Source organism: Gigantopelta aegis, chromosome 4 (assembly GCF_016097555.1).
Source record: "Gigantopelta aegis isolate Gae_Host chromosome 4, Gae_host_genome, whole genome shotgun sequence".
Taxonomy (NCBI): Eukaryota; Metazoa; Mollusca; class Gastropoda; order Neomphalida; family Peltospiridae; genus Gigantopelta; species Gigantopelta aegis.
The window spans coordinates 54,213,267-54,237,681 of NC_054702.1; the positions used below are offsets into that span (position 1 = coordinate 54,213,267).

General features: G+C 37.8%; 2 protein-coding genes across 3 annotated transcripts; both read right to left on the minus strand.

The window, feature by feature from the left end:
* Positions 1-464: 464 nt before the first annotated feature.
* On the minus strand, positions 465-15,588 carry LOC121370759 (serum amyloid A-5 protein-like). 2 transcript variants are annotated; one of them, XM_041496206.1, is made up of 3 exons: positions 15,447-15,588; positions 1,543-1,673; positions 465-836 (listed from the first exon to the last, which is right to left on the minus strand). In XM_041496206.1, exons 1-3 carry the CDS (start codon positions 15,477-15,479, stop codon positions 674-676), a joined length of 327 nt encoding a protein of 108 aa, XP_041352140.1. In that variant the 5' UTR covers positions 15,480-15,588; the 3' UTR covers positions 465-673. The 2 variants fall into 2 exon arrangements, with proteins under 2 accessions (XP_041352140.1, XP_041352139.1); XM_041496205.1 differs by lacking the exon at positions 15,447-15,588 and having other exon boundaries at positions 1,543-1,925.
* A 538-nt stretch (positions 15,589-16,126) lies between these two features.
* LOC121372118 (serum amyloid A protein-like) lies at positions 16,127-23,285 on the minus strand. Its single transcript, XM_041498382.1, has 3 exons — positions 23,144-23,285; positions 17,070-17,348; positions 16,127-16,457 (listed from the first exon to the last, which is right to left on the minus strand). Exons 1-3 carry the CDS (start codon positions 23,185-23,187, stop codon positions 16,295-16,297), a joined length of 486 nt encoding a protein of 161 aa, XP_041354316.1. The 5' UTR covers positions 23,188-23,285; the 3' UTR covers positions 16,127-16,294.
* Positions 23,286-24,415: the final 1,130 nt, after the last annotated feature.

Here is a 24,415-nt window from a genome sequence, read left to right on the forward strand (position 1 = left end):
ACTATTTGTGCTCATTTACAGTTAACAGACAACGTCTGTTGAATAACGATCATACATTCTGACATAAGCTTTTTTGTATTGTGTTTTTGTGTTATCCAAACTAAGAATCATATAACAGTAACACCATGTATATTTATCTTATTTGCATAATCTAAATTAACCTGAAACAAACAGTAATAGGAAATCTTTGTTGTCCAGGACTTATGAAAAGTCGGAGCCGCTACCTAGCTGTTTGTTGTTTCTGTGAACAGTAGTGACAGAAGTAGTTGTTTTAATGTTTGGTGCGCAGATTTATGTACCGTCATGCAGGACAGTAAATATAGTGGGGGGTGCCACTAAAAAAGCGGTCGTTACAGTAGTAACACGTTTATTGTTCAATTGTACTGTGGCGGTAAAACAAATATTTTTAAAGAAAGATTTTAAATTTAAAATATAACACAAATGTTTAGGTGCGCAGACTTAGGTGCCACCAGTGTGTGTGTGTGTGTGTGTGTGTGTGTGTGTGTGTGTGTGTGTGTGTGTGCATACATATATACATACATACATACATACATACATTACATACATACATACATACATGCATACACACTTTTAAGAATGCCATCACATATATATTTCTGTGGTAAATTATTTAATATGTTTACTGTTGTGTCCTGTGATTAATGTCTGTGGTCTAAAGACAGTTAAGTCGGCTGCATGTGCGATCTGTCGGACTGTACATACAGTTGACGTTACACAGATATCTACTGGCACAATCCCAGCCTTCACGGCCATACCGATTGGCTGCTTGGTCAGCGGCGCTGTCAGGTGAGTCTTGACCCCATTCTCGGCAGTTGCTGAAAACAAATGACCCGAAATATTGTTTGTACAGTAATCATAATTAAAGCTACTTAAATAAATCTAGAGTATATCTGCGTGCGTGCGTGTGGGAGGGGGAGGGTAATTCCACGGTGACGGACGTTTGCTAGAGTGGTATCCCCGGTAAATTGGTCTTGTGTGTGTGAGACTTGCCAATATCCATGCCTATTTGGTGCCATAGAGTAATGTGCCTAGAAATATTTATGGTGTGTAATCAGAAATATATTATGTGTATGACGGACGTTACTTCAAAAGGACACGAGTAAAAACAAGCTAACTACGTTTTCAAATTATGTGAAATCCTTACATTGTATAAATAAATATTTGCCCTTGTAAAGGTAATCTGGTTATTTGAGATTACCAATTACAATTCAGCAACGTTTGTGTGACGGACGTTAAATTGACCGAGCAAATTGCTTCAATTCCTAATTGTTGACTGCCAGTTTGGTTTAAGCGATTGGGTAGGATTTAGTTTTGAAATTATGTAATACCATTAGAAAAGACATGTGTGTGTGTGTGTGTGTGTGTGTGAGAGAGAGAGAGAGAGAGAGAGAGAGAGAGAGAGAGGAGAGAGAGAGAGAGAGAGAGAGAGAGGGAGGGAGAGAGAGAGAGAGAGAGAGAGAGAGAGAGAGAGAGAGAGAGAGAGAGAGAGAGAGAGAGAGAGAGAGAGAATACCTTACATACCTTACATCTTCCGCTATCTCTTTGTTTTTGTAACTCTGCTGACATCGATATACAGCGTTGTAGTTGCCCATACAGTGGAAGTACTTGTCACAATGCATACAGTTCGAATCCTTCATTTCATCGTAGGCGTCCTGCATTTTGCCAAGCGAACATTTAGCATCAGAGTTAAACGTGGCATACTGCCAAGCTATACAAGCCCACGACTTTATGGAACTAGAACTGCATTTTACAACACATGCAGAAGAACAGACAACCACTAGCAGAAGAAGAGTCTTCATTTTGCAAATATCTGTTAGTAAAATACATAGTGTTATAATATAGTTTATGCCATAAGATCATTAAGTTCTGAACTTGACATATAATTAGATATAATATATCGATTACCTTCTAGGCCATGCTTATGTACCTTTAAGTTGAGACTTAACACTGTACCCATAAGATATACGTACATTTCCTATGGCTGACTTAGCGATTCTAACGACAAAACTATATTATGCCGTGTTAGAATGGATATATATTATAGTAATACAACAGCTAATTAAAAAAAACCCACATATTTGTAAATAATAAAATTAGATAGTTGTGCTTCATAACAATTGTTTTGACGAATAATCTTAATTTGTTAAGTGCTAATACGTCTTGAAACATTAAGAAATACTTTGAAATAACCAAAATTAATTCAATGTTAAGTATCTTGAGTCAATTTGCTTTGCACTGCACGGAAAACAAAACCAGACTTGCCAAAGGTGATAATGTGCGGATTTGAGGTCATAATGAATTCATGGGCACTTTATATAATAAGTGTGACGTGAACCCAGAATGTGTTATCAGGAATAATAAAAATAAGACACCACCCTACAAGGGTTTGGCGTGCACCATTTGAGAGGTGCAGCTAGCAGTTATACCTACCGTACCTTTATTTAAAGTTACATTCTCTGGTTACCATATTATAACATCATGTACAAATATGAAATACAAGCTCAAATGCACTTTTAAAAAACTCGTGTGTGTTCGCTATGAACGGAGATCGTCAAAAGTATACGCTCGATTCGTCGCCTGTGCCGCCATAGCTCGGCAAAGCACAAACGACAGCCTGTTGTCAGTTTCAGTTAACACGTGCGTTTGCCGATTTCAAATTGTAGGGTTCGTCTCAAAAAATGAAAAGAGAAATCTTGCGATGTACGAAGAACGTTCGGTTGAGGATACGGTACTAGAGTCTTTAGTTAAAACCGGTTTGATCTTGACAACGTATTATCGACAATCGTACCTTCCTATTTCAGAATTGATATTTTATAAAGTGTTAGTAGAACTTTCAAAGTTTAGTTTGTATACTAGTAACACATTAATTATGTATATATTTTAAAAAAATAAAATATACTAAAGTATACTACGTTTTAAAATCGACAAATTCAAATAAATATTATTTCGTTTGGAAAGGGTAAAGTTGGGGGGGGGGGGCGGGTTGTTTAACGACATCAAAGATAAAGCATATTGATTTAATAATCATCCGACCCCATACAACGGTAAATAAAATGTGTTGAGTGCATCGTTAAATAAAACATATCCTAACATTCCTTCCATCTGCTGTTGGATGTCTAACATTTGGTAATTTTGACATATAATCTTAGAGAGGAATCGGGTGCATGTGCGGGGGAGGGTATTGGAGGTCGAAATACTTACTTGCCCAAGCCTAAAAAAAATTGAAATGTATTTTTGGGGGGAGCATGGCCCCATATAAACTTCGCTCAACACAGTCTATAACCCCAACCCCGCTGAAATCTCTGCACACGCGCCTTGGAAACCCGCTACATTTTTTGTTGAGCAAGAGATCGTTTATATGTACCATCCCACAGACAGGATATCACATACCATGGTCTTTTTGTATACCCGCCGATGGGGATCGATCCTAGACTGACCGCGCATTTCCAAAAAACACCTTTTTAGGTCTAAGTAATGAATAAAAATAACATATAGTCTTGAAAAATGTTACGTAAATCGAAACAGTAGCCTCTTCCTCTACAGGCGCGGATTTAGTGGGGGGCCCAAGGGGCCCGGGGCCCCCCCCCCCCCCCTATTTTTGGGGTCAAGTTATTATTATTTTTTAACTATAGCATACACTAGAGTGGAATTACACAAAAATGCACTTATTTCAAAATTTCGCGGGGGAGCATGCCCTCGGGGCCCCCCCTATTTAAAAATCCTGGAAGCGCGCCTGCTCTACCCCTAGAGCGTTACGTAATTAGTAACACCCACTTACATGTAACGCATATGCCAACAGCTGGCCACTGTCAAAATTTCAAGGCAAATCCCCCACTCATTGACCCCTGGAAAGGCGTCGTACCATACCTCTATGGCTATAAATATGTTTTGGAGATATGAGACGACCCCTCAATCAAGACAGTTAAATTTGTTCAAAAATTGCGAAATCTCACGTGATCTCTTGTTGGGGAATTCTATACTTGTGATAAGCCAATGCAAACCGAGATCGGTACGAGCCCGTCAAAAGTGTTTCACTTTCAAAATCATGGCTTTGTTTTTGACCTGGATAAGCCAGCATAGTGAAACCAATGCGGAGTGCGGCGTCATATATGCACCAAACGTAATTGGATTTTCTGTTCTATATGCTTAAATAATAAAAAATATTCCAGGGAATGTAGTTTTAAGAATTGAACGTTATATTTTTGACGTTCATTTAAGAATTGACCGCAATTATTTTTTGGTTCATGCAAGTGTGAACCGAAAAAACGATGTGCACATACAAAAGGGTCATACAAAAGTGTCAATCTAATTAAAATTAGCTCCACTATTACATGTGGATCTAACACCAGACAGTTGGAGCTCATGTCCACCAATCACAACCTTACTTGCAGAATCCTGCCAGTGATTTAAAAATAATTTGAAAACATTCCGAATTATCCTCAGGGTATACGACATGTTTCGTGTGAATTACGAATGCCTTAAAACATGTTTTATTTTATAAAATAAATAATTTGTAATGTAAAACTGAAGACTGATTTAGTTTTTGTTTTGTTTTTTATAAATAAATAAACAATTTTTAATGTAAAATTGAAGACTGATAACCCACCCCGTACGTATTGGTATGGTTCGCTGTACTGCGGCCACTAAAATAGACTCGCCCGATATTTTTAGAATTTTGTATGCTCCCAAATAACGTTATAAAAGGGGAAGTGTGATTGGTCAATATTTAAATTATTATTTACAGACGAAATGTTATCTGGACATTGGGGACTACGCAGTGCTGTTAGTTTTAAAATCACTGGCAGGATTCTGCAAGTAAGGTTTTGATTGGTGGACATGAGCTCCAACTGGCTGGTGTTAGATCCACATGTAATAGTGGAGCTAATTTTAATTAGATTGACAAAAGTGTGCACATCGTTTTTTCGGTTCATACTTGCATGAACCAAAAAATAATTGCGGTCAAATCTTATAATTGAATTTATATGCATACTTTAACAATACATAACTGAATTTATTTTGTTTAGCTTTAAATACGCCTGTAGTATTGTTTGTGTAAACGTATTTGATACTTATGTCGCATAAGAATGCGAACGTTCATTCATTATTTGAATCAGGTGATTTTTTGTAAATGACGTCATTTCCTCTAGCTGCTGTGCATTTTTACGGATCATTTAGTTATATTGGAAGGAATTGTCCTATTCGTGTTTAGTTTATATTTTATGAAAGTGAATGAAGGGAACGTGTCTAACATTTATGCTGTCGGTGGAACCGTTTAATTTTCGCCAACAGCTGTTGAACATCGCTTACAAGTAAGTTACAGGCGTGAAGTTTCCTACATGATTTCTTTGGCCAACGACCGAGTCTCGTGTCATGGTTAGCGAAGAGGTTTTTCTGTTGTTTAGTTGTTTCCATTAATTTATCGTTTACATTTTTTGTAGCTTTCACGTGTGTTTTCTTTAAAATATCTAAATATGATTGCCAGAATAATTCAGCTTGTTGCACAAAAGTAGTGCGAGTCATGGGGGGGGGGGGGGGGTAGTAGGCGTGGCTTAATTTGTTGGGGTTCATCGAGATATGAACGAAAAAAAGTCAGCACCTCTGGACCAATTAGATTGCCGTAAAGTGTATAGACGCAAAGAAAATTTAATTATATGATGATGAACACCAGAACCGTTTTATGGCGTAGCGTGTTGCGCGAAGCCGTTCATACACACGTGTGTAAAACGGTTTTGGTGTTTATCATCGCATGTACGTAAAAAAATATAACGTTCAATTCTTATAATTCCAAATGCATTAATATTGCCATTATACAAAACTATATTTAAAAACCCAATCGAACTCTATTCCACAATGATTTACAACTGTATCAATACACAAATAAGGGAATTCCCTTACAAAGTTGCATTCGTTTTTTTCCGTCAAATCTCCGATTCATTATAATGATTTACATAAGGTTCTGTAAATTTTAATTTTCTGAATCAAATGTGGATAAAAAGTTATAAAATTTAAAATAACTGAACATCAACTGATAACGCAAACAGGTTTTTTCAAAAATATCAAACGATCTATATACTTAAATGGAATATTTGTTGTAAAGCGTTTAGAGTATGAATTTTGAGAGAGCGTCAAATTATTTATAAGATTTATCAATTACTATATTAAGTTGAATTAGTGAAAAGTGAATGTGAAGACTGACTTGAAAGGGATAAAGTGGTTTCAGTGTTATTGTCGGTGTGTGGATTTTAGAGGAAGTTTGTGATTCTGTGATATTATTCTCGGAAAGGACAGGTCGCGTAATTGTGCACGAATGCGTATATGTTTTCGCTCGTGTAAGTTGTCGATTTGGTGTTTTTGTCAAATGTGATAGAGCTGCGCTCATGTCTCTCTTTTGATTTGTTGAGCATTCTCTGCTATAACTTCTAATAGAAGCTCTGTTTTTTTTGTGGCCTGTCATATACATTATGTGTCTCAGTTCAAAACCGGAGTCGTTTAAAGCCTGAATTGCGGTGGCTTAATGTAAAGTCTCCACCAAAACTTTCGTGTCTGTCATCCGACATTGTGATTGTCGTCTGTCAGTTTGTCACTGTCACTCACAGTGCAGACGATATTGGGATAAACATGGAAACGATGGAATCCTCGGGGATTCCGTTGTTGACGTAATTGATAAAAAGTAGTTCTGGTAATAACATTCTGTTTTTATTTGTTTACCAAAAAAGTGCAGTTAATGAACGTTTTTTTTTTTAGATCACGTGATAGCATTTTAACCAATCCAGACGCCTGTTACAAAACAGTCATTATAAAATGAAATTATATGTGTTTGACATTTATTTCACGTCATTTACATCATTAAGAAAGGTGGATCATTGTAAGTACAAAAGAAAATCACATAAGTGTACTTCGAACTACAATTGTTGTACGTTAATGAATTATAATACGAATTGTGTTTTAGTCTTATATTTACGTTTATGTGCAAGACTTACGACGTTTTATGACATTGGGCTCTGAGAAAGAAACTAAAGGGATATTTGTTTAATGATTCATTCGTTCATTCATTTCAACTTATGCTCGTGCTTATATCCAATTAAGGTTCAAGCACACTGTCCTGGGCACACGCCTCAGTTATCTTGGCTGTCTCTCCAGGACAGTGGGTTAGTGGTTAGTTATTAGTGAGAGAGAAGTCGGTGTAGTGGTCTTACCCCTACCCATTGAGTCGTTAAAACTCGCTCTGTTATAGAGTCGGTACCGGGCAGTGAACCCAGTACCTACCAGCCTTATGTCCGATGGCTTAACCACGACATCACCGAGACTCGTGTGTTTAATGATGCCGCAGCACATACTAAATTACGACTGTCTGGTGTCTAACATATGGTTTTCTTAACAGATAGATACAAATAATAGACACAAATAAAACATGCTCACCAAAAAAAGAAATAATATACAGAGGCTATTTCATGGGGTTTTCCAATACAATCAATCAATCAATCAATAAAATATTTACATGCTCCTATACCACGAAGGTTTCGAGCATGTCTATCCCAGGTTCGGCCACCAGATACCAGTAGTCCAACCTGGGACAGAACAATTACTGGGGCAATTTTGATATTAAAACAAACAGGGGAAAAAGGACTTTACAATAAATAATTTTGTGCGTTATTTTCCCAAACAATATTTAATATACAGCAAACAACTAACAATTTGTAACGCAAATTTAGATCGGGCAGTCCTAAATATAAATATATATTTATTTATTTTTTAAATATATTAATTAGCCTTCAAAGTAGGGGTGGCAGGTGACTAGGAGGTTAGGCTTCAGCCACAGGAGGTTTTTTTAATAGGGGGATATGTTTTATTTAGGGGCACCCATCGTATTGGGGACTTCGGTGTGGCCGAAACCGGGGAAGGCTCGGGGGGGGGGGGGGGGGGAGGGGCAGTCCCCCGGACAAACCTAACAACCCTTACGGCCAAAACCGCCTACGCCTACCGCCCTAACCATCTTCCGGTGGAGTATCCCCCACCCACCCAGCACCCCCCCCCCCCGGCCAACCCAACCGTCGTGCCCTCCAGTTTCGGTGCCCCCATCAAAAATTAGGCACAAGGGCCAACGATGCTACCAGAAAAAAAAAGAAAAAAAAAGTATTTAAACAGGGAAAGTTAAGCGTCTGGTGAGTCTGGCAATGTAAAAACGTATCCTGGAGATTCCAAGTCATGGGGCGCCTCTCTATAATCCTGGAGAAACAGAACGTTATGCCATTCATCAGACGCTGGCACCACTTTAATTTAGAAACCTAGCGCATACAAGTATGGTATAGAACCATGTTGCATACCCTAGGATAGGAGCAGCGCACCGCCCTATTAAATTTTCAATACGATATTTTATATCAACTCGTGATGTGTGAAAACCATATTTTCACGAATTGGGAAGCAATTCGTGAAAATATGTTTTTCACACATCACTCGTTGATATAAAATATCGTATTGGAAAAAACACCATGAAATGGTCTATTTATTATATACATCTTTCCTAATTTTTGGCAATATATTTTATTTTTTGTTAATATCTTTCGCTTATCCTATCGAAAACAGGTAACGCCCTCTGGTGTAGCCATCATTTTATATTGGTGACGAATCATGCGTATACGTTTGACGATATCCGTTCATAGCGAACACACACGAGGTTTTAAAAAGTGCATTTGAGCTTGTATTTCATATTTGTACATGATGTTATAATATGGTAACCAGAGACTGTAACTTTAAAACGTTGTGAAGGCAAATTGTAAATGTGGGACTCAACATCTGGTGTGGCCGTAATCTTTCGAGTTTGAGAACCCAACATCTGGTGTTCTTTGTGACCGATTTGCAGGCGTCAGCTGGAAAACGCACGATTACATAAACTTCCTTTCAGTATACTGGCAAAATATTTTTAAACGGTAGTATCTTGGCAATAGTGCTTAAAATAGTCTACATGATACACTTGTTAACAAAAGGGTTGTTGCCAGTTTTTACTTCAAGTGTAGGGTATAGCCACTTTGGATTTTAAAAGTCTGTAGTACATAAAATGTCCAGGAAATCTACGTTCTATACAATTAAAAATAAGTAGGGGTTATTTCGTTTCAAATATAAATATTGAATGAAACAAGGTAAAACAAAAACATTCTAAAAGCAAGTGTATAGTAATGTTCCTACTGAACGCAACTCAAACAAAGCCCTTGTTAGGAACAAGAAGCATCTACAAGGGATGTCCATCGAAATAACACACTTGAATTGTGCATAATATGTTGTGTGAACCTTGTGGAAATAACCCTTCTTGTTTGTGATTGGAACACAAAACCACAAACTGTCTGTTACACTTTTGACAACATCTAGTAAATTTGCAACAGTGCACCAGCTAGCGAAATGTGGCCCCTACTCGTAATATGTTACAGCCAGTCATTAGTTGATTTTGGGTCCTATCTCGGCAAACCCGACATGTGGATGGCCGTCAGAGTTCAAGACAGCCAAGGGCCATCCCTCCAGTTCAGGATCGTCTTACATGAACATACAACATGAGGAATCAAAACCAAGAAGCTAATCTGATCACAAACCATCTCCGTGTTACAGCCAGTCAAACGATTCGCACACGCACACAGACCCTTCGTCATGCCACTTTTGACGGTAAAACGCGTTGCTGCCACACATCACTGGTGTACATCGGGCATAGCTGCATTGGCATAGGGTAATGTTTTCCAACGAGTCCCGACTACCATGATCGTGGTGACCGCATTTGGAGACTTGCCTATGAACGGTATGCCGACGTAAACGTTCGTCCTCATGACCAATTTGGAGGCTGGGCAGTTAAGATGTGGCGTGGCATCACCTTGATTGCCAGAATCTAAATGCATATTGTTCACGAGAGGCTCACGGGCCAATACTACTCTGACAACATCATTGCACCGATCGTTTCGCCCGTCGTAATTAAGGCTGGGCGACGTTTTGTATTCAGGACGACAACGCCCGTGCTAACCTTAATCGACTGGTCAATGTGTATCTGCAGTAGAAAAACATCAACACACATCTATGGCCAGCTCTGATCCCAGATATTTCACCCGTTGAACACGTATTGAATTAACATATTTAGCTCTGTACTACCTGAACTTACTTAAAATCTCTCAAAATTTGCTTAAATGTATTAAATTTGCATTTGTGGGATATATGTATGATACTGTCAAAACTGAGAAACGTGACGTTAAAGTTGAGATTTTGTGTTGAATCGAACCTTTAAAGCAACAGTTTGGTTAACTCAATTAAAATTCACTGTTTTTTCACATTCGCACCCTATGACCTTTAATGACATCTAGTAACACTTTTCAAAGTTGACCTCCACTGGAATATTATGCAGCACATCATCTTTCATGGAATAACCATAGTGGTCGCTTTGACTCTCTTTTAAAACGAAATCCTAAAAATGTGGACTATGCCTCTAGACCATTTGTAACAATAACATACATGTCCCAAAAGAAATTTCCTACAAATAGGTTTAAAAAAAAAATTATAACATCATTCCACATGTTATCATAATCATCATATCATATTTATACTTCACACTTCAAAGATCGTACCATATATTATATTGCATTTACTCTTTACACTTCAAACGTCGCAGTGTCTATCATATATATTTGTATATACAGTTGCTACAGATAGGATCGGGGTTGTGGGCGGGGGTATTTCTTCTCTAACGCGTGCATTTAACTACAGATAATTGTTTGTGCTGCTGTTACAAAGTTTATATAGATATATATATATATATATAGATAGATAGATAGATAGATAGATATAGGTGTGTATATATATATATATATATATATATATATATATATATATATATATATATATATATATATATATATATATATATATAGATAGACATAGATAGATACATAGATAGATAGATATATATATATATATATATATATATATATATATATATATATCTATATATATATATATATACACACACCTATATCTATCTATCTATCTATCTATCTATATATATATATATATATATATACACACACACACCTATATCTATCTATCTATCTATCTATCTATCTATCTATCTATATATATATATATATATATATATATATATATATATATATATATATACATACATACATACATACAAACATACATGCATGCATACATACATACATACATGCATGCATACATACATACGGGTGGGTGGGTGGGTGGGTCATTGGACGGACGGACGGACGGACGGACGGATAGATAGATAGATAAATAGATAGATAGATAAACAATTTAAGACACAAATTACGATGATGATAATTAGTGACACTGCTCCATGTGATTTATCATATTACAAGACTCGTAGTATAAAGTGACATATAGACAACTTACTTTGGTCTGAACCGATGAAATAGCATGTAACTCTACAATAAATGTTTTTCGAAAACAAAATTTCACTTTAAATAAAATGTTTCTTATCATCAATCTGATTGAATTTATCATCAAATTGCATCGGTTAAATCTTATTTTTTAATATAGGGGTGAAGTCAAAATGTTAGAACAACCAAGGGAAAACGCGCACAGTTACACCTTTAGTCTCTGCGATGCTGCAATATCGATTACTTCAGTGACAATGCAAACTTTTTGAAGCTGCATACCTTGGCTGTTCTAGAATTTTGACTTCATCCCTGTGTTAAAAACAATTATGTTTTTTTATATGAATTTTATCTTTATTAATTATGGAGTTACATGCCGCCAAGTCATCGGTTCTCTTTTGACGCAAATGGACTGTATTTCGAGTGTTCGACTATTATTTCCCGGAACAGCGCACAGAGTGGTTGCAGTTGAAAGTGTGTGTTGAATGTTTTATGTAAAACCTGGTTGTTATCAGACCTAAGCAGTGTACTATACATTTCAACCATATGTTCACTTTTCCATGTCTTTTTACGTCTCTGGTCCTTTTAAAAAATAATTCTATGTTGAAATATATTTAAGAATTGAACGTGAAATTTTTTGAGTTTCATGCTAGTATGAAACGCAAAAATATCCGCTTTACACACTTTAGTATGAATGGCTTCGCGCTAACGCGCTACGCCATTCATACAGTGTGTAAAGCGGTTTTGCGTTTCATACTAGCATGAAACTCAAAAATATTCACGTTCAATTCTTATAATTCCAAACACATAACCATGTCATTAACGTAAACCTCTTTAAAATAAAAAGTGAACTCTATTTTCCAACTATTTACTATTTTATTAACACGAAATTCATACTCAACATTAGCGGAATGCCGATGGTAGTTTCGGCTTTTCCCGTCAATAGCCGAATGAAAGAATGACAATGTTACAATCATTAATACAATTCATATTAATTTTTTGCATTAAATATCAATACCAAGTAGAAACATTTTGAATTCACTAGAAACATATAACGTAAGTAATTTTAATAACTTTTAACCTGTAATAAAAATGTCTGAAGCGATCTATTTTGTATGGTATAATTTATATGTGAAGCGGTTGGTGTATGAATATTTAACTACGAACTGTGGATGGGCGCCATTTTTTTATTAGTCCAGATTTACCAATTACGACGTTGAAATTACAGTTATAAAATATCTGAGTTCGTGAAAATTCCATGTGTTGATAGATTTGACATGGAGAAAGTGGTTTCAATGTTTCCGGAAATGGATGAAACAGGTGTGTCGCGAGTTTCTGTGTTTACTGGCCTTGTAATTGTGGAGGCTTCGCTTGATATGAGACGGCCCCTGTAACTGCTGCACAAGGCGGAATCGCCCATTGCGCGATCACGTGGTCTACGTCTCGAAATAGATTGCCGAGCTTTGCAATTGTTGCGACGGAGTGTCACGAAGCGTAGCTGAATGTGGGTGCTGTCGGGTTTCTTTCTGTAGTAAGTGTATTAGTGATTAATATGTGGATTTTTTTGTATCACTTAACTCGAAAATGATTGATGTAAAGGTATTTGACGTCAAACATAGGATTGTTGTGGTATTATAGCGGGATTCGTTGCCTACCGTTTGGTAGTCAGGAATTGCCAAAAAAAGACATAGGTTGGTCTCTGACTGTAATGAGAGCGTGTTTATGTCCAAATGTCCGTCTAGCTCTCTTACAGTCAGAGTACTCGGGCTAGTGTGACTTCAAGTGGTGCGACACAAGTATTCGTGACATTTGACAGTGCCATGCTGATGTTTCGTTTTTGGAAAGTGGAACATTCTCTGTTGTAGCTTCGAATTGAAGCTTCGTTCCTGTGTCCCGACATGTACATGATATGCCTAGTTTCAAAACCCGAGTCGTTTAAAGATTGGATCGCAGTGGCTATGTGTTGTGTACCATGTACGTCATACTACAATGCCGTTGAATGCGCGTTACTGCTAATGGTTGGCATGAACTGACTGAATTTTGTTTTTGAAATCGCTTTTGTAAAAGACCAAATTCCATTGGAATTATACACTTTTTTTGGATCGACAAAATAGATTTTTAGCTGTGGGATTTTGAATTCACTATAAACATGTAACGTAAGTAATTTCAATAACTTTTAACCTTTAATAAAAAAATGTCTGAAGCGACCTATTTTGTATGGTATAATTTATATGTGAAGATTTTTAGATGTTTACAAGTTTGACGGCAGACGATTACTGTTTGATGTCTAAAAATAGAATCTCAAGGAAATTCCTCGGGGATTCCTTTGTTGACATAATTCATAAAGTAGTTCCGGCTATATAGCCAAAAATAGTGCTAAACTGAGATTCATGGTTCTATGAATGCCAGTTTTTATCATCACGTGATACGAATTTAACCAATCCAAGGGTTTATAATAAAGGGATTTTTAGAGATTGGAATTATATATATATAACAAAATTACATTTAAAAAAATAATAATAATAAAACTACTACCAACAGTTCAGTTATTTAATAATGACATGTTTCGGCATATTGCCTTTTTCAAATTAACAATAAGATGACGTAACGTCATCCTGACGTCATTCTCATCATGACGTCATTGAGACGAACAGATTATTTTTTATTTTTTATACACTCTCATTTCCATTATTGTAATATTGTTTTATCAATTTGTATAAGATCTGCGTAGATACAACAGTAGTCTAAAAACAGCAGGTTAATGCATTGAAAAGTAGCCGTCAAAACAGACATTAGACCACTAACTGAACATATTGAAATTTTAAAGAACAATGTCACATTTTAAATAGAAAAAGGTAATAATAAGTGTATAAATGCATTTTATAGCAATTTTGTTAAATTACTATAAAGACAAGATTATTTAATTAATTATGGAACATGGAAACACAAAGTAATGTCACTGTACTGCATTGGATATTTATAACGTTACTGAATGCCTAAGATGTGTTTACATGAAATATAACGTTATCATTAAGTCCATGTGGCGTTTTGGTTCTCAGTTCGTGTATCCAAAAGGTTTCTCTAACTAGTCGATGATGTTCATCATTGCTAAATACTTGTTCAATAGGCATAAAAGAAAAGTTAGATGTGGAATGATAATTCGTATTAAAGTGGGTATTAACCAACGTAGATTTGCTAGGATATAAATTGATGTCGCTACGATGTCCATTCATACGTAAAGACAGCTTACCCCCTGTTTGTCCTACATATTGCATAATACATTTTGTGCAGGTGATAAGATAAATCACGTTTGAAGAACAGCATGTCATAGTATGTTTTATGGGATAAACGCGTATGTATGTATACATACATACATACATACATACATACATACATACATATATATAAAACTTATCAGATGAATAACAGTTCGTAACATAAGCAAACGTAATTTTCCATTAAATAAGTTTGATGTACATGCCAAAATAGTATTATTAAAATGTTATTCACCGACTTATCCCCTACCCACCGCCCGATCAAGAAAATGTTCTCTAGTTTTCCCAATATATTTTCTGGGGACGAATGATTCGACCCCTCTATAAACATCGCTCGCCACAGTCTTGGACAACCAGCCACTTGCTAAAATTCCTACACATGCGCCTGATTAAGGAATACTAATCAAACACTCAGAGAGTAATCGCTGGTATAGGTATGGGACATTTGTGGTGTGTTTCCATGGGAACACTGTTCAAGCATGCCTGTCGTGGGCACAACATCTGACATCGCCAGAATTCTGTCCAAGACAGGGCAAGTGAGCATTACACCACGAATAAAAAAAACGTTGTTATCTAAGCTGGTAGTTCCACAAACAACCTAGTTTTTGTAAATTATTAATGATGCAATCAAAGCCTGCTGTCCACTTCGCTCGACTTTGATAACAGATCTTAGCAAATTGTAGTCACGCAAATATACGAGGAACATATGCCCTTTACACCGGGGATGAAATTTGGTTAACACCGGTTGACCTAGATCAACATTTACCTTCGTCTCTGTCTTGTACAAGCGACTTTTCATTCGACCAATCACAACACTTCTGGGCCCCGTTCCACGAAGCGATCTTAGCCCTAAGATCAACTTAAGAAAGAAAGAAAGAAATGTTTTATTTAACGACGCACTCAACACATTTTTATTTACGGTTATATGGTGTCAGACATGGTTAAGGACCACACAGATTTTGAGAGGAAACCCGCTGTCGCCACTACATGGGCTACTCTTCCGATTAGCAGCAAGGGGTCTTTTATTTGCGCTTCCCACAGGCAGGATAGCACAAACCATGGCCTTTGTTTAACCAGTTATGGATCACTGGTCGGTGCAAGTGGTTTACACCTACCCATTGAGCCTTGCGGAGCACTCACTCATGGTTTGGAGTCGGTATCTGGATTAAAAATCCCATGCCTCGACTGGGATCCGAACCCAGTACCTACCAGCCTGTAGACCGATGGCCTACCACGACGCCACGGAGGCCGGTATAAGATCAATTTAAGTGCATAGTGTTGCGCCTAAGGTAATCTTAGGGCTAAGATCGCTTCGTGGAACGGGGCCCTGATATAAATCTACAATAGCTTAAGGCATTCTGAATGACTTCATGATGAAAGTCCATCTGAACACAAAGTATTATTTACTAAGTGACCCATTCAATTTGAAAAAACACAACGAATATACGATTTGGTATTAACTTTTATTGGGTTAAGAATAAAAGTAAAAGATAATAAAGTTATAAATTACAAAAGTCCACATAATGCGACCAGCTTATTTCCATCGGCCATATTCAAACTGCTTTATTATAGGTTATATATATGTGGTTAAAAATTGTGGTTCTCGTCTGCTGTTTAACGACAGTTACTTCGGCTGCACGTGCCCGAGGTCGGACTGTACATACAGTTGACGCTGCAGAGATATCTACTGGCACAATTCCCGCCGTTACGGCCATACCGATTGGCTGCTTGGTCAGCGGTGCTATCAGGTGAGTTTTGACCCCATTCTCGGCAGTTGCTGATTAAACGAAAGAAGAGGAATATTAGTTTAACAACCACGTGTTAAACTACACCATGCAATTGTGTGTTTGGCATATATAAAATCATGTTTCTAGGGTAATTGGTAGGTGGGGGAGTACATATACAAAATGTACTATTACAAATCCTAACAGGAACATGACCTTCACCTACCCAATGTAGCTCGGGCACGTTGTTTTTCACTATCGTTCATTTTGTTGAAGTGACTAATGAGTTTGCTGTCATGGTACATGTAATATGTTTTCGAGAAAAAATGGAGAAAGAGGGAGAGACAAAAAGAGGAAGGGGACAAAGATATACGAGAGAGAGAGAGAGAGAGAGAGAGAGAGAGAGAGAGAGAGAGAGAGAGAGAGACAGCGAGAGAGACAGACAGACAGACAGACAGACAAACAGAGCGCTTTTGTTCATAAACCTGGGCCCGTGTTTATAAAACTTTTAAGAATTCAGACTCAATCTCCAATGACGTCAAACGCATACAATATGTATGGCGTTGCCATGACGTTCAAGTTTCAGACTTTATATTAGAGTCTCGAGTCTAGACTCTAAACATTTTATAAGCACCAGACCCGGTTATTAGTGTATTCCTCCATACCTTATAGCCTCAGCTATTTCTCTGTTTTTCTGACTCCTCTGACATCGATATACAGCGTTGTAGTTGCCCATACAATGGAAGTACTTGTCACAATTCAGGCAGTCCGCAGCCCGCATTTGGTCGTAGGCTCTCTGCATTTTACCAAGCGAACATCTAGCATCAGAGTTGAACGTAATCGAATGCCACGCCATACAAAACCATGATCCAATTCCGCATTCCACAACGCAAGCAGAGGAACAGACAACTACCAGCAGAAGAAGGGTCTTCATTTTGCAATGCCTGTTAGAAAAATAAATTACATTCAATCAACAAAAAGGATTGTTTTTGTATTAATGATACCACTAGAACCCTAAGTTAATCATCGGCTATCGGATTTGAAATATAAACAGTCAACAAAAAGGATTGGTTTTATATTAATGATACCACTAGAACCTTAAGTTAATCATCGGCTATCGGATAGGTGGGTGCGTACGTACGTACCTACGTATATGGATACTCAAAAAGTTCTAAATCTGAGATAGAAATACGCATAATATGATAGTTTGACCGTCTGTTTATGAACCTTTTATTCCAGACTCGTAACTCTTAAAGACACAGGCCTTAGTTTTTAAACACAGCGGCCTATTTGCCACTATTAAGAGTGTGTTTCAATATTGAAATCAAACATTACTTGCTTTAATTATCCACTTCCGTACATCTGAAGTGTTTCTCGTCGTCCTGGTGTTTCTAATATAACGAAATGCATTTTTCATATTTAAAAAAAAAAAGGCACGTACCTCTGAGAAGTAACTGTCAAATACTCGGCAATCTCCATAAACATATTCGTATTCCTTGGTTTAATGAAATGTCTTAAAGGGACAGACCCTAGTTTCAACCCGTGAAAATTAAAACTAAGTTTAGTTAATCTACAAACCTGTATCACATTTGAATAAAGTTACAATTGAGTGAAACATGAGTCTTTGACTTTGAAATGGTAAAAATACCCTCTAAAAACAGACTAAAACTCGACTCCATAACTGTTACTTTTCAGACGCACGTGCGTTTTAAAAAATATGAGAAATGCATTTTGTGATATTAAAGACACCAGTGATCAAAAACACTTCGAATGTACGGAAATGGATACTCTAAACAACAAAATCTAAATAATATCAGATTTCAGTTTTCAAAAACGGCTCTAATAGTAAAAAAATATGTCATAATGTTTAAAAACTAGGGTATGTCCCTTTAAGCAAGTTTATAATCAAGCAGGTGTCGACATACTGCCGTTCCGTCCCGTCCGGGTGTTTTTTGCCGGTCAACATCTCCACGGACCGGCAGTTATTATATGCTTAAATTTAAACATTAATAATTGTCAATCATGTTTGGTCCCGTAGAATTTTATTCTAGCCGGCAGACTTTATTGCTTGTTGGACCGAAAATTTCAGTCAATTTCGATCCCTGAACATGGTTACAAATACATTAAACAGATACATCGATTTGACTTTAAAAACAAACTCTATCTCTTTACCAGTGCGGAATCATTTATTTATTTGTTGTTACTGTCACGGGGATTCTATAATTCCCGTAACTGAATAAAACACAATTATCAAAATATCTCTCCTAACTGTATATCTATTAGATCTCTCTGTAACAGGCTGTTAAACCCTAGTATGGCTCGTCTCTAGGTATGATCAGAGATACGATCTTATATAAAGTATATATTATTATAGCACGTTAGTTCTCAAGAAACACAACAAAAACACAATACACTTTGGAATCTGTATTATCCTACGCTGACAAATGTACAGCCGTAGTAGTAAATTAATAACAGCAATAATAACAACCCAGAACTGATCACTTAATTAGTTAATCTCTAGGTGTCTAGTTACACAATATGCGAATCACTTCACCGTTACACCACACCCACACGTGTGATAATTGAGAAACGCTTACAGGAGAAGTTAATTAATAAAGGAATTACAACACCATTCCTAAACTGGTTAATTTTTAATTAACCCTTACTACTCGTTCAGTAACGTGTGATAATTTAGGAACGCTTCTTGGGGAACTTAATTAATAAAGGAATTACAGCTCTATTCCTAACGGGTTAATTTTTAATTAACCCTAACTACTCATTCAGTAACCTTGTAACACAGAATTAATACTTATCACAATAAAGACAATAACCTACAGTTTACCCAGGTCGCCTAGGATGACTGGCTAAGCTTTATATTACCAATGCTCATATAATGTTAGAACAAAAAGTCTACGATTTACTTCGTCAGATGACCGAAGACACTGTCTAAAGAATATTGGTATAATACAGTATCAAATATTTAAAGTCACATCAATCACATCAAGGTTATACACAGAGCAGAAATGATATTTACCAAGTCCTAACGGACTACGTTCGTGATCCCCTCGAGCCGTCCTAATTCGTTCTCCTAGATATCTCTAAATCCTAGCTATTTATTCCAAAATCAGAATTGGCCTGGGGGTACAAGGCGGTACCTCCCCCTATCATCCTCTACTAGCGTCGTTATATTTCTCTCTGATCGTCAGACTTACTGACGCCTTGGTCGCCAAAATCACGGTCGTCGAAACCGCACTCGCAGAGGTATTACGTAACTACTCGCCACATGGCCTCCGCAGCTGGACTAAGTGCATATGGGAATGTCCGATCGTGCGAAGTATTACGTAACAAGTTGCCCACCTGCGCTACGGGCAATAAACTGCACACGGCCCTCTAACACAATTAAAATCGCCACAGGCGAAACAAATTTAAGAGCATGTACCGTGACAGTTACTATTACTACTGTTATTATTTAACAGTTGTCTGAGGTGATAAATTGTTAATAATGAATGGTGTTAAACCATCGATGACTTCTAAGTTTCTTTTCCTTTTCTGTCCTTTCAGTTTATTCAGTCGTTTTTCACAAACGTTTACTTTTATTGATTGATTTATTGAAAATTGCAGTCGCCATTGTTACAAAATATAATGTTTGTAATTAGAAGAGGGCCTTGTAAGTTGGATAATTTGTGCCCTATGCTTTCGTATATAAATTATATGTAATAAAATTGTGTTTTCAATGTATATATAGATATATGTGTATGTATGTACACACACACACACACACACACACACACACACACACACACACACATATATATATATAGGCCTATATATATATATATATACATACATACACATATATCTCTCTTATACATTGTATATACATGTGTGTGTGTGTGTGTGTATATATGTATATATATATATATATATATATATATATATATATATATATATATATATACTCACACACATACATATATATATATGTATATATATATATGTGTGTGTGTGTGTGTGTGTGCGCGCGCGTGTGTGTGTGTGTGTGTAATGTAATGTACTGTATTTATGTGTGGATCACGCTGTGAAATGATCGGCAAACCTAATAAACATATTCGTATTTGTATTCATAGGTTGAATGAAATATCATCTGGACATTGTTGTTTTTGCTCTACCAATGGAGAAATGGCTGCGAGGACTTGAATATCTCACTTTAATCGGTTTGGTTTTATCACAGAAAGACAGACACACAAACAGATGCTGTGATAACCAGAGCGAAATGTAGCTCGCAGTATATTACAAAGATGTATTAGTCAGTATAGGCCTAATTATAATAAGTTTCGAAATAACACTATTCAGGTTATATAAATGAACTGGCATATATATATAGACTTTAGAGGAGAGGTGCCAGCAACATAGAAGGATTTTCTATTCATATATATATATATATATATATATATATATACTCTTCAAAAGAAGAAACGCAAAACCACATTGTCGTAACATTTGGAGAATTGATTTAATTATTGAATGGTGAGTCCGATAATTACCAAATGTTGCAGGATTGTTCACAATTCACTCTAGTCCATTGTGAGTAAGTGATAGGACACACCACCAAGGTCAAGGTCATCTGGAGTCAATACTGGGTGTGGCCTCCGCGTGTGTTGACAACTGCCTGGCACCGCCTGCCCATTGAAGCAACCAGAGTACGGATGACGTCCCGGGGGATGGTGGCCCACTCGGCCTGCAAGGCTGCTGCCAGCTCGGGCAGGGTCTGGGGCTGTGGTTGTCGCTGTCGGAGGCGTCGGTCCAACTCGTCCCATAGATTCTCAATTGGGTTCAAATCCGGTGATATCGATGGCCAAGGAAGGACATTAATGTTGTTGTTCTGTAGCAAAGCCGTTGTGAGACGTGCTGTGTGAGGCCTGGCGTTGTCATGTTGGAACACTGCGTTGGCGTTGGCCATAACTGGAACGATGTGTGGCCGGAGGATCTGGTCAATGTAGCCCTGTGCATTCAGGTTGCCCTGCACGTGGACCAGGTCAGTTCTGCCAGTGTGTGAGATGGCTGCCCACACCATGACACTACCCCCGCCGAATCTGTCCACTTCCTGCACGCAGTTTGCCGCATAACGTTCACCACGACGCCTATACACGCGACATCTTCCATCATGACGTCGGAGCAGAAATCGGGACTCGTCACTGAACCACACCTGTCTCCATCGCAGTTGAGGCCATTGTCGATGAATCTGGCACCACTGCAGTCGGGAGTCGACGGTGTTGTGGTGTTAAGAAGACACCTCGAACTGGACGTCTGGCACGAATTCCTACCTCACGTAGGCGGTTCCGTACGGTCTGGTCGGATATCCTGCGCAAACCTGGTATTGCTGCGGCTGTGGAGGTGGCAGTAGTCAATCGTTCCCGAAGGTGGCGTACCCGGATGTAGCGGTCCTGCCCGGGGGTAGTGACCCGTGGTCGACCGGATCTAGGGAGGTCACGTGTTGATCCATGTTGCTGGTAACGGTCCCACAGTCTGGAGATGGTGCTTGGGGACACATGGAATGCCCTGGCAACGGCCGTTCTGGATTCGCCTGCGTCTAGTCGGCCGATGGCATTGTTTCTCTGCGGTTCACTGAGACGTGGCATGTCCTGGATTGTCAACTGTCGGCCAGATACAGAGGCCAGGCAAGCGAACACCCTGCACTTTTATACTGTCGGTGTTCATGTTGCACGTGCAGACAACGCACGTGCAGTGGTGACATGGTTTGCACGTGGCTGCGTTTTTGCGAATATTCACATTTTGGAACTTTATTGTACAGTAGCTGCGTTTTATCGAATGTAACCGTGGGAATGTGTTTGGGACATGCAATGACCTTATATTCACAAAGCATGAACCGGTAGGAAACATAAAACATGAGTTATAACCCATTTGTACCCTTTTGCGTTTCTTTTTTTGAAGAGTATATATATATATACATACATACATACATATATATGTGTATATATATGTGTGTGTGTATGTGTGCGTGTGTGTATGTAATGTAATGTATTTATGTGTGGATCACGCTGTGAAATGGTCGGAAACCAAATAAACATATTCGTATTCGTATTCATAGATTGAGACATGGCTGCGAGGACCTGAATATCTGACTTTAATCGGTTTGGTTTTATCACAGAAAGACAGACACACAAACAGATGCTGTGATAACCAGAGGGAAATGTAGCTCGCAGTATATCACAAAGATGTATTAGTCAGTATAGGCCTACTTATAATTAAATTTAGAAATAACACTAATCAGGTAATAAACATGTACTGACAAGCATTACTTAGGTGAAAAATCTTAACTTAGTGATTGCAAATACATATTCAGGGCCGTAACTAGAATTTTTTTGGGGGGGGGGGGTGGAGGGCAACTGAGTAGTTAATAGTCTAAAATTCCTTAAACGGTTAAGAAGGTTTGTTTCTATTTTTTCCGGGGTTTTTTCTCTCCCCCCCCCCCCCCCCCTCCCCCTCCCGCTAGCTACGGCCCTGATATTAAGACATAAACAAAATTTGAAATAGCAAAAATCAGTTTAAAGAATTTTAAAATTCCAAAGACATTCCACGATTAAGAGTTTTTTGTTGTTGTTTTTTTCTTCTTGCTTTTTGCTTCTTGTTTTTAAAAATATTTTTATACAAAAAATAAAACCAGCATCTACCGATTAAATATTAGTTGTATTAAAAAGCATCACAAAAGCAGACTTACCAACGTTGACAACGAGTGGGTTTCAAGCGATGATGGTCTAGCATTGGTCGCCTCTTTATATATATAGCCTCACCCGGATCCAGGATGTCATGTCATTTTTTTATAAACAGGGGCGTATACAGGATTTTGTCACAAAATTCCGAAAAAGGCAAGTTTGTCTTTGCCGAATGCAAATGAGCCGGGCTCTCAAAGTGAACGAAATCTGTGAGGGGTTCGCGGGATATGCTCCCCGGGAAATGTTTTTAAAAATAAAGATGCTCAGAGACGCCGTTTCAGAGCAATTTATTATAGTGTTGCATATTGTTTTCAACGGGTTTCGCGACCCCATCTGTCCGTCATCAGGATATGATAACCATCTTTGATTAGTTGTGAAAGTTTGACCTTCAAAAACATCCTAGTGTTAAGACCAGCCAGTGCCAGACGTGTAAAAGAAATGGGTTAACGAGTAAAAAACATCCGACTTTAACGCTCTGCAGTACATCCAGTTTTGTTCAGACCAAGGGCGTCTATGAGGTGGGTGTTGCGTAAGGTTGGGCGTTGATTACCCCTTACCCTCAGGTCAGAACAAAATGACCCCCTCCCCCTCCAAAAAAAACAAAAAAAAAACACAACACACCAAAAACAAAACAAAAACCCCACCCACAACAACAATAATAAACAACAACAACAAACTTTGTGTATGAAGTTGATTGTTTGAAACTAAAATATTAATTTCACTAAATCCAATTCTGAGCAGCCTATTCCCTTGTCCGTTTCTGTCCATTTTTATCTCGTGCTGTTCGTCAAAATACACAATATATTAGGTTCGAGCGAAAAACAAATTACGCTACAAATACTTTAGACAAAAGTGATAGTGTTGGCTGATGCTCCCTACCTCAAATCTTGACTCTTGACATATTTTTTATTTCACTTTTAAAACTGAAACTACAACCATACATGATATTATATCAGCAAAATATTATTTTCATGATGGTCCTGTTATCTAAAATACAGTATTATAGAACATATAGATACACTGGCAACCCTCGGACACGGCACACGGACCCCCCCCCCCCTCCCTCCCCCCGTTGCACCTCATCACTACGCCCTTGGTGCGGAATTTACAATTCAGATTTTTTTTCTTCCTATATTCTTTTGTTACATTTTCTTAGCGTATAAGATTCATGTTTATGACATGTTAGTTTTGATTTATCTCCGGCTGTCGATCTAGGATTGATCCCCGTCGGTGGACCCATTGGGCTATTTCTCGTCCCAGCTAGTGCACCGTTAGGC